This window comes from Atta colombica, unplaced genomic scaffold (assembly GCF_001594045.1).
Source record: "Atta colombica isolate Treedump-2 unplaced genomic scaffold, Acol1.0 scaffold47, whole genome shotgun sequence".
NCBI classification, from domain to species: domain Eukaryota; kingdom Metazoa; phylum Arthropoda; class Insecta; order Hymenoptera; family Formicidae; genus Atta; species Atta colombica.
In genome coordinates, this window is record NW_017259536.1 from 3716058 (window position 1) to 3731387 (window position 15330).

At 36.0% G+C, this 15330-nt stretch overlaps 1 protein-coding gene across 1 annotated transcript in view; it reads right to left on the reverse strand.

Moving 5' to 3' along the window:
* Positions 1–3033: 3033 nt before the first annotated feature.
* LOC108691559 overlaps positions 3034–15330 on the reverse strand; it is a 95533-nt gene continuing 83236 nt past the window's right edge. Inside the window, exons 23-29 of the mRNA XM_018199348.1 lie at positions 6937–7141; positions 5424–5682; positions 5172–5286; positions 4951–5073; positions 4422–4576; positions 4152–4231; positions 3034–3557 (exon numbers count right to left, since the gene is read on the reverse strand). Coding sequence (XP_018054837.1) covers positions 3389–3557; positions 4152–4231; positions 4422–4576; positions 4951–5073; positions 5172–5286; positions 5424–5682; positions 6937–7141 — 1106 coding nt within the window. The 3' untranslated portion in view covers positions 3034–3388. The remainder of the gene's footprint in view (positions 3558–4151; positions 4232–4421; positions 4577–4950; positions 5074–5171; positions 5287–5423; positions 5683–6936; positions 7142–15330) is intronic.

The following is a 15330-nucleotide window of genomic DNA, read 5'->3' on the forward strand; positions in this document are numbered from 1 at the left end:
ATATATATATATATATATATACTTCTTTTAATATTGCCTTTTTAATATTGTGTAGGTAATGTGCTACTTGAGCTGAAGTAATAATTAGTATTGTAGTAATATTGTCAGTTTCCTAACTATTCATTTTTATTTCTTTAACAAGATTAAGAATCTTGTTGCACGTATTTATTCAAGATAAAATTGTTTTCCATATACAAGTTATTAAAAAACATTGTTTTTTTATAACAAAGATCGTTCAGCACAATAGCGATATTTTAGAATCAATAAGATTCGTATTGTGTCTATGTTATTTGAAAATTATGGTATTTGTGTGGAATGATTACTACAATGTTACAAAAAGGATTTTGTTGAAGAAATGGATAAGGAACAGTAATATTTATTTTAAATGTTGAAATGTGTTCATTTTTTTGTTCAATTTTAAAGGAAAGTTATTGCGCGAGATAACAGGTTTTTAGTAATGGACTAGGTTTTATTTGCATTTAATATAGTACATAGTAACGTCGTTAGCGCAAGTTCACGAAAACAAGTGAATTCAAATTGTTAACTGATGAAATTTGATTTAACGTCAAGCAAAAATCACGTGTTATCGGTACTGGCGAGCATGTCATCTTGCCAAAACAGTCATACTACTTGTCAATGATTTTCGATTCGTGATTATCATTACAAAAATCAAAATCGTCAAAGTTAAGCTCGAATAAAAAGAAATAAATCTTAAATATCTTAAACATTTAGTCTGATAACTTATTCATCTATATTAATAAAATCTTTTTCGTGTAAGGCGAAAGTTGTATCGCAAAATAATATCAACTTTTTCCAAATATTTTATAACAAAAAAAAAAAAACGAATGTTACATTGCAGCGTCAACGAATATACCATTCAGTATATCGTTTGGATATTATCGTAAGAATTTTGGGATCGTCAACACTTTCTTCATAAATAAAAAAATGTAACAAGAAGAAAGGCCGAAAGATAGATTCGACGATATCATAAAATCGACGATAATCCTGGCTTTTATTTCGATGACTCATAATGTTGAACTTGAGACCGTAAATTTTACGATCTAACGGGATATGTACGTGGATATATGCGCATATGTTGCACGTAAGACGAAATGTCTCTGTCGCATTTTCATCGCACATCGAGCGGTATCTTTGTTGGAGAATATATCATGTCTCTTCGATTTACCGATCGAAAGGAAATTTGATCTTGCCATTCGATATAGTAAAATAGATAAAATCTTTCAAAACCACTGTACTTTTGAATGAGAAAGTGCTTTTGCACCAAGCTTCCGCTCAATTATACACTGAAGACGAGGCAATGAAAAAAAAAATGATTTTCTTTTTAGCTTCTTTCGAAGATAAAAACGGCACCTATCGCTTTCGAATTTATCGGCGCCTGTATAATGCCCTTGTCACATGATCTCTCTTTCGTTCCTCTATAATTATTATAGTAATAGTATTGTCTGTTTACGTTCGTCTCTTCCTTTAACGCTTAGGCGATCGTGCGATCGTGATAAAGTGACGTTAGAAAAGATTGTGACGACCTGGCTTGGCTATTTTCACATTGCGATTGTATGAATGTATATAACTATCAATCGTATATATATATACACATTTTTCCGTGTACGTCTGATACTAATTATTTGTAGTGTACGTGTATGTTATTTTTATATATTATATATTATCGCGTGGTATACAATGTAACGATATTTGTATGTATATGTATATATATATATGTATGTGTATATATATAGATATATCTCTACTCTATATATATATATATATGTATATATTGTATATTTATATATAACTCTGGGTACAAATAATGCTTACAAAAATATTAATTTGGGAAGGCAAACTTTCAATTATAAGTCCGTTAGTCTCGAAATACTCACGAATACAACAATAACAGTGGCCGATTTTATCTACAATACCGAAATCATAGGGAAACCTCCATCCGCATCTCTCTAACTCAACACAAGTCTCCGCGTGCTAATTAGCCTCCCATTTCAGAATACGGCCCTAAAATCTCAAACTAATCAGTATTTCTTCAATATCTCAAAATCCTCTCCCTTTCGAGTTATATTCTTCCCACATTTCATTTTTTGCTTCTTTCTTAAGTTAACAGCTGCCAAGAACAGCAGTAACAATAAGTTACTAATTGTTATCGTACACTACTTACAAACTTTACTTACAAACTCACGTATCCTAGCATATTGTTTTGCTAAATTTTTTGGTAAATTCGACGCCAAAAAAAGCTCTGATATGATCAGCGGTTCTCTCCGATATTTTTGAATATCGTTAACATGCGTTTGACTGCGTAAATATCATATCGTAACAAAAGAATGACTTAAAACAAAAGTATATATCAAGGAAATATATATGTATATATATGTGTGTGTGTGTGTGTATACATACACACACACACACACACACACACACACACATATATATATATACACATACACACTGAAATATCAATATCTTAGTTGATAATCCACTAATATACGGACAGTAACTCTGATCACACGAGAGCCTCATTACGCCACGCCGCAAACACTGACAGTTTTAACATTTATCCTAACCGCGTTATCAATTAACATCGTCGTTAGACCCAAAAGAGAAGACTATTGTGATGTTTCTTCACTGCTGTGGACGCTTAACCCTCTCGCCTCTCGAATTATTGTTTGCTCGGAACGATAAAAATCGTTTGACGTTGCACGAAACTTTTTAATCACATTCGTCGAACTCGGCGAAAGTACTTCCGTGCGACACAATCGCGTGAATTTAATTAGAAATCTCATTCGTTGTATTAGTAACATTTCGCGACAGTTACGTTATGTGAAATTACATATAATGCATAATTCGAGTATGCATGATTCGGTAACTTTGATGTCATCGAAAATTAAATGAAGAAATTCATTAGCTAGTAACTTTGAAGATATAAATTTTCGTATTAGCAAAATTATTAAAATTTAATTACTAAATCATTAAAAAAAATCGATTGTTAAAAGTCTTAAAATTTTCATGCATTGAAATAAAACTGTAAATGTGCGCCTGCACAATAAAGAAGTAAATAATCATAAAATAAATTGTACTCATAATTATCTGTAAATAATCGCGTCGTAAAAGATGCAGGAGTTACAATCATGCGTTATATACATATCCGTTCTTCACTTTTACAATAAAAAAAGAAGAAAATAAAAAAAAATATTAGAATTCCCTTCAACAAAAGTCTCTTCTGGCTTAGCAAAAATCTTCGTAATGTCGAAAGAAACGATGGGGTTAAACGTTGAGAAATTTGGTGCTTATTCTAACGCTTAGTGCTTTGGTGAAAGCTATCCTGGGTCCTGATGCGCCGTGTGGCGTCCTGGACCGTCGACCTTCCTCACAATCTCTCCACGTAGTTGCCCGGGAAGGTGCCGAAGTAGCCGGTTCTCTGACTGGAACCAACATACCATCCGTCGTCGCACTTCTCCATCACGTACACCGTATCACCCTCCTTCAACTCCAACTCATCGTCGTTCTGCGGTTTGTAGTTGTATAACGCCCGGTATCTGTCGAAATGTAAATACTTATGAGTTCGATATTCGTACTTTTTGCCATAATATAATGATCCACACACGAATGAGAAGATAACCGCTCAAATTTATTAAGATAAAAAAATCATTAACGCATTCTGTGCCGCGTGAATTACTGATGATCGATTGGACTTTCAATTCAGACTATATTTAATATATTTTAGCTATACTCTAAAAAATATTAGTGTAGATTTCAAACCTCTGGTAATAATATCAATACCATCATGATGTGGATTAAAACCCATGGTTAATATTAACATCAACACAGTGAGAATTATATAAATATTGCTATTTTCTAGAATGTATAAAAAGAAATGCGATCATAAAATATTTTCTAAAATAAATAATTGCTACGTAATTTATATTTATATACCGCAATTTTAATCACCGGTGACAACTAGTACTCGGTTTTTGTATTGCTATAAGTATTGTGAGACACATATTATTTAACAAATACATAAATACAATAACGTAGGTTATCGGTGATTCACACGTGGATGACAAACTATATAAAATTAATGTAATGTATAAGTTTTCTTTCAAATGAATATAAAAAGTTGCAAAACTTACGGGATTGGTTCCGAATGTGTGTCGATATGCAGAGTTTCGCTGAGTTGTGACACATGCAACTTGCTCCCTCCCATACGTGGCTAAAAAGTACGAAGAGAAAGAATTGTTACGTATGTATTTTTTAAAATGCTTTTGCTTTATTAGAACTGTCTCTTTTAATGAAAAATGCGCCTTTCGACCATTATCCGATGGTATAATGAAACATTACGGGAAGAATTCAATCATGCCGCGGAGTAATTATGCCATGACACAAGATCGCATGATAGTTACCAGTGAATTATAATGGGGCTGGGTTGTGTTGATATTGACCGGGATGGACGGCACGTAATGATGGGGTCCCATACTCATTTTCCCTCCGGACGAGCCGTTTGCTAAGAGACTGTGCGCCGCCGGAGACGCAACCGGTTTATTCTGAATCGGTGTCTCTAAAATAAAAGAAGGCAAATTTTGTATAAATTTCGTCGATTTGACGAGCAATATTTTTATTAACATTTTATTAGGTTTCTTTGTTGCTTTTTAACTTTTATAGGAAAAGCACTGAAACAATGTCATATTTAGAGACAAGAAATGTAATGACATAATAAATTACTTTATTAACATCACTTTGTCAAGTTTTTTTGCTGCTTTCTTTTAACTCTTATAAAACGGGAAAGCTATTATAATAGCTACTAAAACAATATCATATTGTGAGACAAAGAATGTAATAAAATAATGAATTATAACAGGAAACAAAAGTTGCAAGATTTTCAAAATAAACCCCCACCATAAAGATTAATCTGACTTCTTCGATTTAAATTACCTGATCGAAGTCCGGGTTCGATGATAACTTCGACATAGGAAATCGGGAAGATCCCTTTTCTGTTTCCTATACGTCCCTCGTACCAATTTTCATCGACTCTTCTTGTTAAGACCACCAATTCGCCTGTAAATAGATTGATAAATATTTCGAAAAGTAATTTACGTTTCTTTCGTTGCCTCGAGTCAAGTTTAGAGAAATTCTCCTCGCAACAATAGTCTGACCTTTTGCCAAGGATAACTCGAGATTCGTCTGAGCGATAAAGTTAAACTTGGCCCGTGCCTGTCCCTCGTGAGCCTTCTTTGGTGTCGTTCGCATCGTACCGTCGTACGGTAAGATCTGTACAGAATAAAGTAATAATTTAGTAAAAATATACTTTGTTGCCAGGTATCTAACTTTCACTTCTCGCCTTATAAAATCTATACGCTTTATAAAATCTATATGCCTTATAAAATCTAGATTCAACTGGCGATTACCTCGACATAGTTGGAAGGGAACAGTCCGATCATCGCATTGTATTCTCCCTCGTACCAATTTTTGTCCACCTGTCGTCGTACGAATATAAGGTCGCCGCGCCGGAAAGTCAATTCCCGGGACGACTGGCCGACAAAATTGTAGAGCGCTCTTGCTACCAGACGTGGCTCCGGTGTTTGATCTTGAGATCGACTTCGCTGGCTCAAATCGTCCACAAAATCGTCGTAGCGATTCAAGGGTATGGGCGACTTTTGTGATGGTCTGGAAATTGTTGAAGTGTTGTCGAGAAGATGGAATGGTTTCTCTCAGCCGCGGCAAACCAGGATTGTCTTTCTGTTTGCTCTGAGTAAATGCTAACTCTCCTCGGCATTGTGATGATTATCGAGTGCTTGCGATTGAAATGCGCCTCGGCGGAATGTAAATCTATTCTTTCAACATCCTCTATAGTCTTTTTCATGATAAATCCAGCCAATACGTTTTAGAGTCAAATAGTCGACGATGTTAATTAATTCTATATTACTCCTCATGATTTTTTTCTAATATAATTGCTTAAGTATTTCTGATACCTCGACACTACATCTCAATTATTTTATTTGATGATTTGACAATTAAATAAAGATTGATAATCTTTTGTGAAAAAAAAATTTACTAATTTTTATCTGTAATACATATTTCTTTAAATATTATATACAATATATAAATAAACATTTATTTACAAATTATATTCAAAAAAAAAAAATTAAATTGAATCAAATTAGTGGTTTTTGAAATAAATGTATGTTAACATTTATAGTAAATAAAACTTTTCAAATAAATATTTATTAAAATTTTTTTTCAATGTATCCTTTAAATAAAGATAAAAACAAAAAATTGCTTTTAAATTATAAAACAATTAATGCTAAATATAATAATGTGTAAATTTTATTCATTTAGCAAATTTATAAAACCAGAATATTTCGGACACTGCAAATAATGAAATGATAAAGATTAAGACAGAATTTTATGAAACATTTTCTTTTCAGTAAACTCGGGACTTTCTATTTCGCTATTGAGAATATCTAGGGCTATTCGAGCATCAATGAAATCTCTCTCGACTTTTTTACCTGTGCATTCGCCTACACTTTCATTGTAGCGCCCGCGTAAAACAACTCACGGTGCATGATGCATTACGCAACAGCGTTGAATAGCAGGAAATGTTTACAAGCCGACGACCGAGTATGACAAGCTGAAGATGAACATGCCTTTCTCCATACATTATTATTAACGTCATCTTCAAAAATATATTCTCGCGTTTGACAGAAAAAACAGAGAAGCACAGAAAAATACGCGAGAAGGATACACGAGTCTTCCAATTAGTACGACGTCGTTAGAGTGAGGATTTTGTTTCTTCATCGACGAAGGTAATTCGAGCCTTACTTGAAAAGATTAAGTGATTAAAGCTACGATCCGACGTCATCCTTCGTCTCCCGAAATTAAAAGGAACAAAAGGAAAAAGGAAGACACCTTTGTACTTACATAAAATTATCGGTGTGTCTGCGGGAGTCGATGTCATGTAACTCCTGAAGATACTTGCGACGGCGCTCCTCCTGGTAGACGCGCCGCATGTTCTCCGCGCTGCGACGTGCGAGCTCCTCCTCACTCAGCGGCTCCTTCGCCTCTGTACGCACCGGCGAGCGATAGTGAATCGTCACCTCACCCTCCACATAACGCCTCGGCGATTCTGCGATCAAGTAAGTCACATTTATCGTCACTGATCGACCCGCAAACGGAACGAACGGGTCGCGTTTGGACCATTAGAATTTTTTCTCGCATAGGATGTTCTAATGTACGTACGATATTCTTTATTTCTTTCTATATATATATATATATATATATATATATTTTTGTGCAATTTAATTTCGATTCGATTAAACCCTGATCTGTAGCATGCACAACGAGATGCGACGCGAGAGAGTGTGGTTAATTTCGGTTTAAATTATTCGATTGACGGAAGCGCGTTTTATTGGGGCGCGGTTTAAATTCGCGTGCCATTTCATCGAGTTAATCATTGTCGTCAATCGCTCCAGTGAACCCTGTCGTTATTAAAAATGATGGCGAATGTTTCGATGTCGATCGCAGATTCGTAATTCGCGACAATCTAAAGTATGAAATACGATCCTTACATCGACTTTTTGTTTTCAAACGTGGACGTTATTGTGATTCGAATTAATAACAAAGGACATTATTTTAATTCGAATGAATAAAGAGCATTTTTTAATAAGGATAATAATACAGTAAATCATTTCACTCTTTTTTTAACATTGGCAAACAACAATGGATGTGATAATTCACTATTACACTGTGTCTTTGCTAGAAAATGTCCAATATCATGTGAATTTTGTCACTCTACACTAAATTAGTGTACATTAAATGCTGCTTTATATGAAATATCTGCAGTAGCATAATGTAATTAACTTTGACAATGAAATAATACCTGCACATTCTGCTAAATAGCGTGACAATATCATAATTGAGTAATTTAATCGTTAAAATATTACACGCTTTTATCGCAGTGGATAGAACATATTAATGCGAAAAGTAGTATGATTTGTATGCTTTGTCTTGTTGATGATGACTATAAAGTTTAACAAAAATATTTTTCTGTCACGTTATGTCTTCTTTGAACCATTAAAAAATATTTTTATAAATGCTGATTTCTATTCTTGAATCAGTACAAAAGTTCTGACTCGATTTATCATTCAAAATTCAAGCAACTGCAACTTCATTAAAAATAAATAAAATTTAAATTTAAAAAAAGGGATTTAAAGCTTAAAATCTATACTTTCGAAAAGTCATTATGTTTCTTTAATTTCTGTGATTTGATAATTTTCACATATAGAAAACTATGAGGTGGACAAAATAAGAAATGTTCTTCTCATTTTGTAGACCTTTAATGCCAAAAAAATTTGCAAAAATTTTCGATTTTCTAACGTGAAAATTTTTTCTGCAAAAATTTTTTTTAATATTCCTGAGATTTTTTTTTATTAGTGAGTTATCGCGAATTAAAAAAGAAACATTTCGATTTTAGTTCATAACTTCGTAAAAAATCATCGTATCACAATTAAAAAGAATAGATTCATAAAATTGAAATTTTGCTGTATTGAATAGTATTATAATTATCAATTTGAGTAAAATATTACGTTCTGAATTTACATAAAAACTTTTTTGAAATCAGCTAGAGCCTTTTGCATTGACTGACAATATTATTTGTATATTTTAAATTATCGGGAATCTTATTGTTAGCTTTGCTTCTACACTTAACTTTGCTAATTTCGTATAATAGCTTTTAGCTTTTAGTATATGCTAACATAATGTAAGGTAATGCAAATGAACTGAATTCGCTATTAGATTATGACATGAGATTATCACATTCGCAAGAGACAGGATTTTAGAGTTTCGGCGTTTTTAACGTTTGATGATGTTCAAGTTCCGATAGTTATTACAGCATGCGACAATATCATATCCAGTCAGACAATATCATGAAGGAAGAATTGAATCACATAAAAGACGACGGTTTAACTCACATCGAGACCACCGCTTGTTTATCTCATTCTGCTACAACATATGGCTTCTTCGCAGAGAGAAACGACTTAAGAGGAGGTCGTCGACTGGCACGAGGCAAAAATTTAGATACGGTGTCTGAGTTCATGTAATGCTCGATTACATTTGATTACGTGCACGTGATACAACATAACTAAATATAAAACACAGTGCAGTGAATCTATTACATAGTGTCTAGTATTACACCGATATTTGCAAAATTATAATGACAGTTATAACGACCCGGAACATGAACGATCCCTTCCGCTAAATATCCCTGCAAGTAGCTTTTAACACATTTATAGGCGATTATTATTTATTTATGCAAAAGCACGTAGGAATTAATGACCGCATATCGATTCGCGTGACGCATTTCTATCTTTATCTCCGTTCCTTTTCTCCTCTTTTATCTCTCAAGAGTATTTAAAAACTAGGAAGCTCCGTATTTCAGATGCGAACAAAAGCGTTTTGCACGCACCTGCTTTCGTGCACGCGCTGCGCGGGATAATGACGACAGTTTATCGCGATGCAACAGCACGCGCGTGCATGCCTGCAGGCACGATGCGTATTCGCGTGTGTCGGGCTGCAACGAGACCGTGCGACTGATAAAGTGGAATACAGCTTGCAACCGATCAATTTCTAATAAAGCGCAGTCGCGATGACACAGGTCGCCGTAAGCATCGCGAAAGTTCGAACCAGCAACAAAGTCTTTTAGTATTATTGAACCATTCGAAATGGATTGCGATAGAAATTATTCTGTTTTTCCTTGGTTCTAGAAAACACAATACTACACTGAAAAAAAGAACGTGGCAATAGCTGTCAAATGTGAAACAACTTGCAATCGAATGTCCGATTAATCCAATAAAAAATAATTTTAGATTTCATTTTTAATAGATTTTTTATTAATAAGAGAAAGAGAGTAAATTTTTTTATTCAAATAAGAAAAGTGCCAATTATGATCAAAGTTAGATGTTGGAATAATAAATCTATATCTTATTATTAATATTCTTATAAAGATGTTTATTAACGTCAAAAAAATTATTACATTGCTTCGCAATTTAATAAATAATATTATTACTCTGATTTTACTCATAAATGCGAGACCATAAATTTCGAGACCGAAAAAGATTTCGGCGCGCAGTTTACAGAATCAGATATGTATATAACATAGAAATATTTAAGCATTGAAATTCGCTTTAATCAAATATAGGAATTCTCTTATTTAATTAGAATAATTTTACTATTCTATATATTCTATATAAATATTTAGTAATTATTATTAGTAAACGATTGGTTATAATTATTACTACGTCTGGTAATACTTGATAATTAAATATTTAGAAAAGTAAAATTATCTATGGTTAAATTAATCGAACATTTGATTGAAATTATTTCACTCAATATTTGGCTATTATCCGATTCTTTTCAATGCAGAACTCTAAAGAATAATTAAATAATTTCGAGCGGAATCCATTCCAAATAGTTCCATAATACTCAGGTTCCAAACGCAAGGAATTTATTTTTCATCCCGAACAGCTGAAAATGCGAATCATCGCGATGTACGGTAACAGAAAAATGTCATGAAATAAAAAAATGAAACAAACATATGGAATAAAAATAATTTTTTAAAAATCTTTTCTATCGGATCAGATTTCAAATCACAAACTTTTTGTCCTTCTTCAGTGAAATCTCGCTGGATTCTCCCGCGATTCTGCAGAACTACTTTGTTTCGTGCTATCGTTATTCGTGTAACCCGATTTGTTAGCGTGTAACGCTAACTCATCACCACAAATGCCGAAACGAGAAACTGAATTTCAGTCTCTCTCTCAGAACGCCGCAACACCTTTCACCGCTTTCATTGAACGAGATTCTCACGCAATCGATTCTTTCTCTACCTCTCTGTTTCTCGCGCTTATCCTGTGCCAAGACTATTTTGTTACGGTATCTTATTATTCTTTTTATCTGATCCTCTCCTTATATAATTTAATTTCGATTTACCGTTTTATTCTCGATGTGTTTCTAGAGTTTTTTGTGGATTATAAGATAAGTAAACTTTTTACCTTATGACTTGATATTTATGTCGTGTCAATTATCTTTAATCACTGGTAACATGAAATTTTAATTCTTTCTTCAGCAATTTTCGAGAAACAGAGAAAATTTTTTATTCAAATAAGAAAAGTGCCAATTATGATCAAAGTTAGATGTTGGAATAATAAATCGATATGTATTTTTAAATAAATTTATCTCAGAAATACGCCGATTATTTTCGGACTTGCAGCACAATCTAACTGAAACAATATATAAAAAATTTTTTATTGTTCCGGATTATATAAAAATCTAAAAGAATTCTAGTATAGTTGTCAAAGCTTCAACGAATTTTTACCATCACAACAATTGAATGTATTGTATTTTATTTATTTTTTATAGATAAATTAAATTTACCTACTAAAATTCACAAACAAAATATCGATGCTTGTAGATTCTAGCAGATTGCTGACGAAGGCATTCAAACTTTTTTTATTCTATTACGATATTTTATATAACAAATTACTTTAATATATCGAAGTTAATATAATATACGTGCTTTAATATATCTGATACAGATATGTTGCAAAATATTTCTTAATATCGACTTGAATCTGAACTCGTAATTTGAGCTTATTAAGTTTTCTAAGTTAAAACAACGTTCTGAAAAGGATATGCTGCTCTACCTAATTGGTACCATGTTTCTACTTATTTCTCTATTTTGTCTCTCTTCTTCTCAATAATCGCGCCAACGACACCAGCAACAGCTAGGTATGCCGAGGCGATTCTAACGGGGCACGCGGCTATTTACGCGCGGCAGGAAGAGCATTATTTCAGGAAAATTATGCGCATGTTTACTAACTGTACGGAATCGGTCCGTAGACCGTAGACGGAAGCGCGCTTCCGGCGGCGTGAAGTCCGCCAATCGGACTCGTCTGATCGAACAAAGGGCTGCTGGTGATTCGGTCACGATGGCAGGCACCGGGGTCAATCGGAAGTATTTCGATCAAGGCGGGATCTGCTCCCTGTAGATCGTTCGTAGAACTCTTGCAATTGTTGACAAGTTGGGGTGCCTGCAGTTCAGTCAACGATAGATCGCCGCAGGATTTGTGCCGAGGTTTGGATAATTGCCGTCTTCTGACAGAGTCTCTTCCATATGGAGGATCGTTCCTCTCATCCACGATCTTTGACAGGGTGTTATCTCTGACGATGTCGTTAACGAGTTGTTCGTTCTCGGCGACGGTCAGCAGATCTTTCACGTAATCTTCATGACGATGCAAAATCGCCACGTCGACGCTATAATCATTCAGACGCTTCCTCTCGTTCGCTTCCATGAGTTCGCATTGCTCGTTCACCATGCTCAGGTCCAAGGGAGGAGGAATTCTCGCCGCCTTGACCTCGTGCCTTGGGATCAAACAGTTGGACGAGACTAATACGTCCATCGCCGATTTGGATGTCGACGGTTTGGATTCTTCACGGTTGATCGAGCGTGTCCGATCTACAATCTTCTCGCATTGTTCCGATCGTTGTTCTCGGGATTGCTTAAACTCGACGCGACTCGATCTTACAACACGAGGATCGAGCTCGTGATTCGAGTCCGATCCGAGTAATTCGAGTCCCTCGGGAACGTTGACTGTACGGGCGACGTAGAGCGGAGTGTCGAGGTTCCGCTTCAGAATCGTCAGATTCGGCAGAGACCTGTAAAGATCTAAATCCCAACAAGTCCTATCCTCGCTTTTTGACGACACGCTCGTCTTGTCGATGTTTTCCGAAAGGGAGTCTGATCGCTCGCAATAATCACGGATCATCCGAGAGAGAAGCTCGTTTTGAGAAAATTGATCTCCCTCGAGTTTGTTCTTCCACGCCGGTTGGTTTTTTACCTCATCCATGTTGCGCTGTCCGCTCCCATCCGGTAAATCCCAGTCTTCTTTTCGAGTCTTAGAATCGATCTTCGCGGTTGAGCCAAAGATGTACTCCGGAAGATTCCTCTCTCGATACCATACATCGGGATTAATCTCGTTCTCCTTGATGCGGCACTGACACGATTTATCCTGCATTTTCCTCTCACTCGTCGCGTCTCGAAATCGAGCTTCCTCGACGAGCGGTGATCCCTCGCTCCGTTTATTACTCGCCTCATCGAGTTTAACGGACATTACGTTCCTCACGTCGGCTCGTTTTATCTCGCTTCCGGGTAGGATGTTGACGAGCACTCTGCCGTCTCTCCGAGCGCGACCGTTCCTGCGATTGACGACTCGAGACAAGTTCCTCTTGGCGAACTCGGTTAACGTGTCCATCTCTTCCTCCTCTTCCTCGGAAGTGCGCATCGTCTGCGCTCGGGACTTCCGGTCATTTATACTGCTCACGGATGATTGATTGCTTTGACTAGTGAGCGTCTCGGTGCTACCGAACCCGGTACAACGCCTTGACGTTTCCTGGCTGTTTTTTCCGACATTCCCGGTGAGACCGTTACAATTCTGTCGCGCGTTCCCCGGCATGTCAGCGAAGAACTGTCGCCGGAGATACCGATTATGTTCAAAGATTTCATGTAGCCGCTCCCTGCTGTCGCTGAAGTGCTCCTTCTCGAGACCCTCGGGAGATCGCGTGGATGATGCGCGCGTGGCAGGACTTCCAGAAGAGTGTAGTGTCTCTTGCAGGCAACTTCGATCCCTCGGGATTGTCTCATGCGAAACGGACTCAAGACATTTTCCCGGACTACTGCAATAATAGTCCTTGTAATCCTTGTAAAAATACTCCCTCTCAAAGTCCGTCCGTGGCTTCCAGCTCCATCGGCAATTCTCGGATTCCAGACAGTCACTTCGTAAAGGCGTGTCGCAATCATCCTCGAAATGTACCGTGCACGCCCGTTGCATTTCCGGCATAGAAACCCGTTGATAGGTGTGTCTCTCGATTCGAGTTTCTTGTTTGTCGCGTCGGATCACCGGTTTAGCCGGATGACGAAGTTTGACCAGGTTGTCGATGTCATTCGCCAGGCTGGTCCACTGTATACTGTGCTCTAGGTCAGTGACGCGTGGCAATATCGTCCGAGTTTCCATTTCGTTCACTGTGTTCCTCATCGTGAGAACGATGAATATCAAGCGAATATAAGTTAAACAGATTCGCGAATACTCTAAGGAGAAATTAAAGCACTCGGTATCCGCGCGATACGCTTACCAGACTCTGCATCTTTTCCCAATTTCTCGTGTTTTTCTTAATTTTATGAGAACAATTTCTGATTAAACTAACAAAAGAGCCAAACAAGAATGGTATTTTGGCGAGACCAAACAAAATTTCCAATTATAAACAGAATTTCTGTCTCTCTCTAAATACTTTGAAGTGAAATTTGAAGAAGAAGGCAAAATTTTCACCTTTTAGAGCAGAGTTTTAAATCTGTTTTGAACAGTTGAGCTTAATTGTTGTTTTTAATATGTTTTTAAACATGTTTTTTTATAATACTGTTTCAAGCATATTTAAAACATTGAAAACATATTTAAAAGAAAAAACACGTTTTATTCTTAAAAAAAAAATATTAGTCTTTGCCAACTCTGTTTTAAAGTGAAATTTACACAAAAGAATTTAGAGTTTGTTCTAATTAAAATCTTGAAAAAGAGTGGCAGAATTTTCACATCTTTGGAATAAGATTTCACATTATTTTTGGAATGAGATTTTTGAAGTGAAATTCTCACTTCAAAGAGTTTATAGAGTTTGTCCTCACTAAAATACCAATCTTGTTTTAGTCCTTTTGTTGATTTAATCATGAACATTTTTTTCAGTTTACGCTTCGCTGCCAAACGGAAATCGCGATCAAATCAAGCTGCATATTAATATCCGGCGATTGAAGGCGATCTCTTGCCACGCCGGATATTGCACAAAATCTGATCGACAATCGTGATCTTCGCGAAATTAATCGCGCGATTACTAACAGAAATGGAAAGCGTGATTCTACGATAGGTAACTAACTCGACGGGCGACCGAATGAAGAGATTCAATTTATTATAATTGTCGTGGGGCGATAACTCGCGATCAATATCGCGATTTATTCAACGAGCCGATCCCACGTTCGATCATTTTTACGTCAATTTGGGCATTAAGAACCGTGTCGTCATAACGGTAACTCATACGTGAACGGATGTGCAACGTGAGCTACAACGTTGGCTATCAAGGTTGAAACGATTGCATTGGTGTCACGTTTCTCGGTGTGTCAATGTCTGTTTTCGTATCTGTGGCAAACAATATCGTCGATAAACGTAATTTCGATTCCGATAATTCTTCTATGTCACCATCGCGTTATCGTTTCTCTTTCTTCCT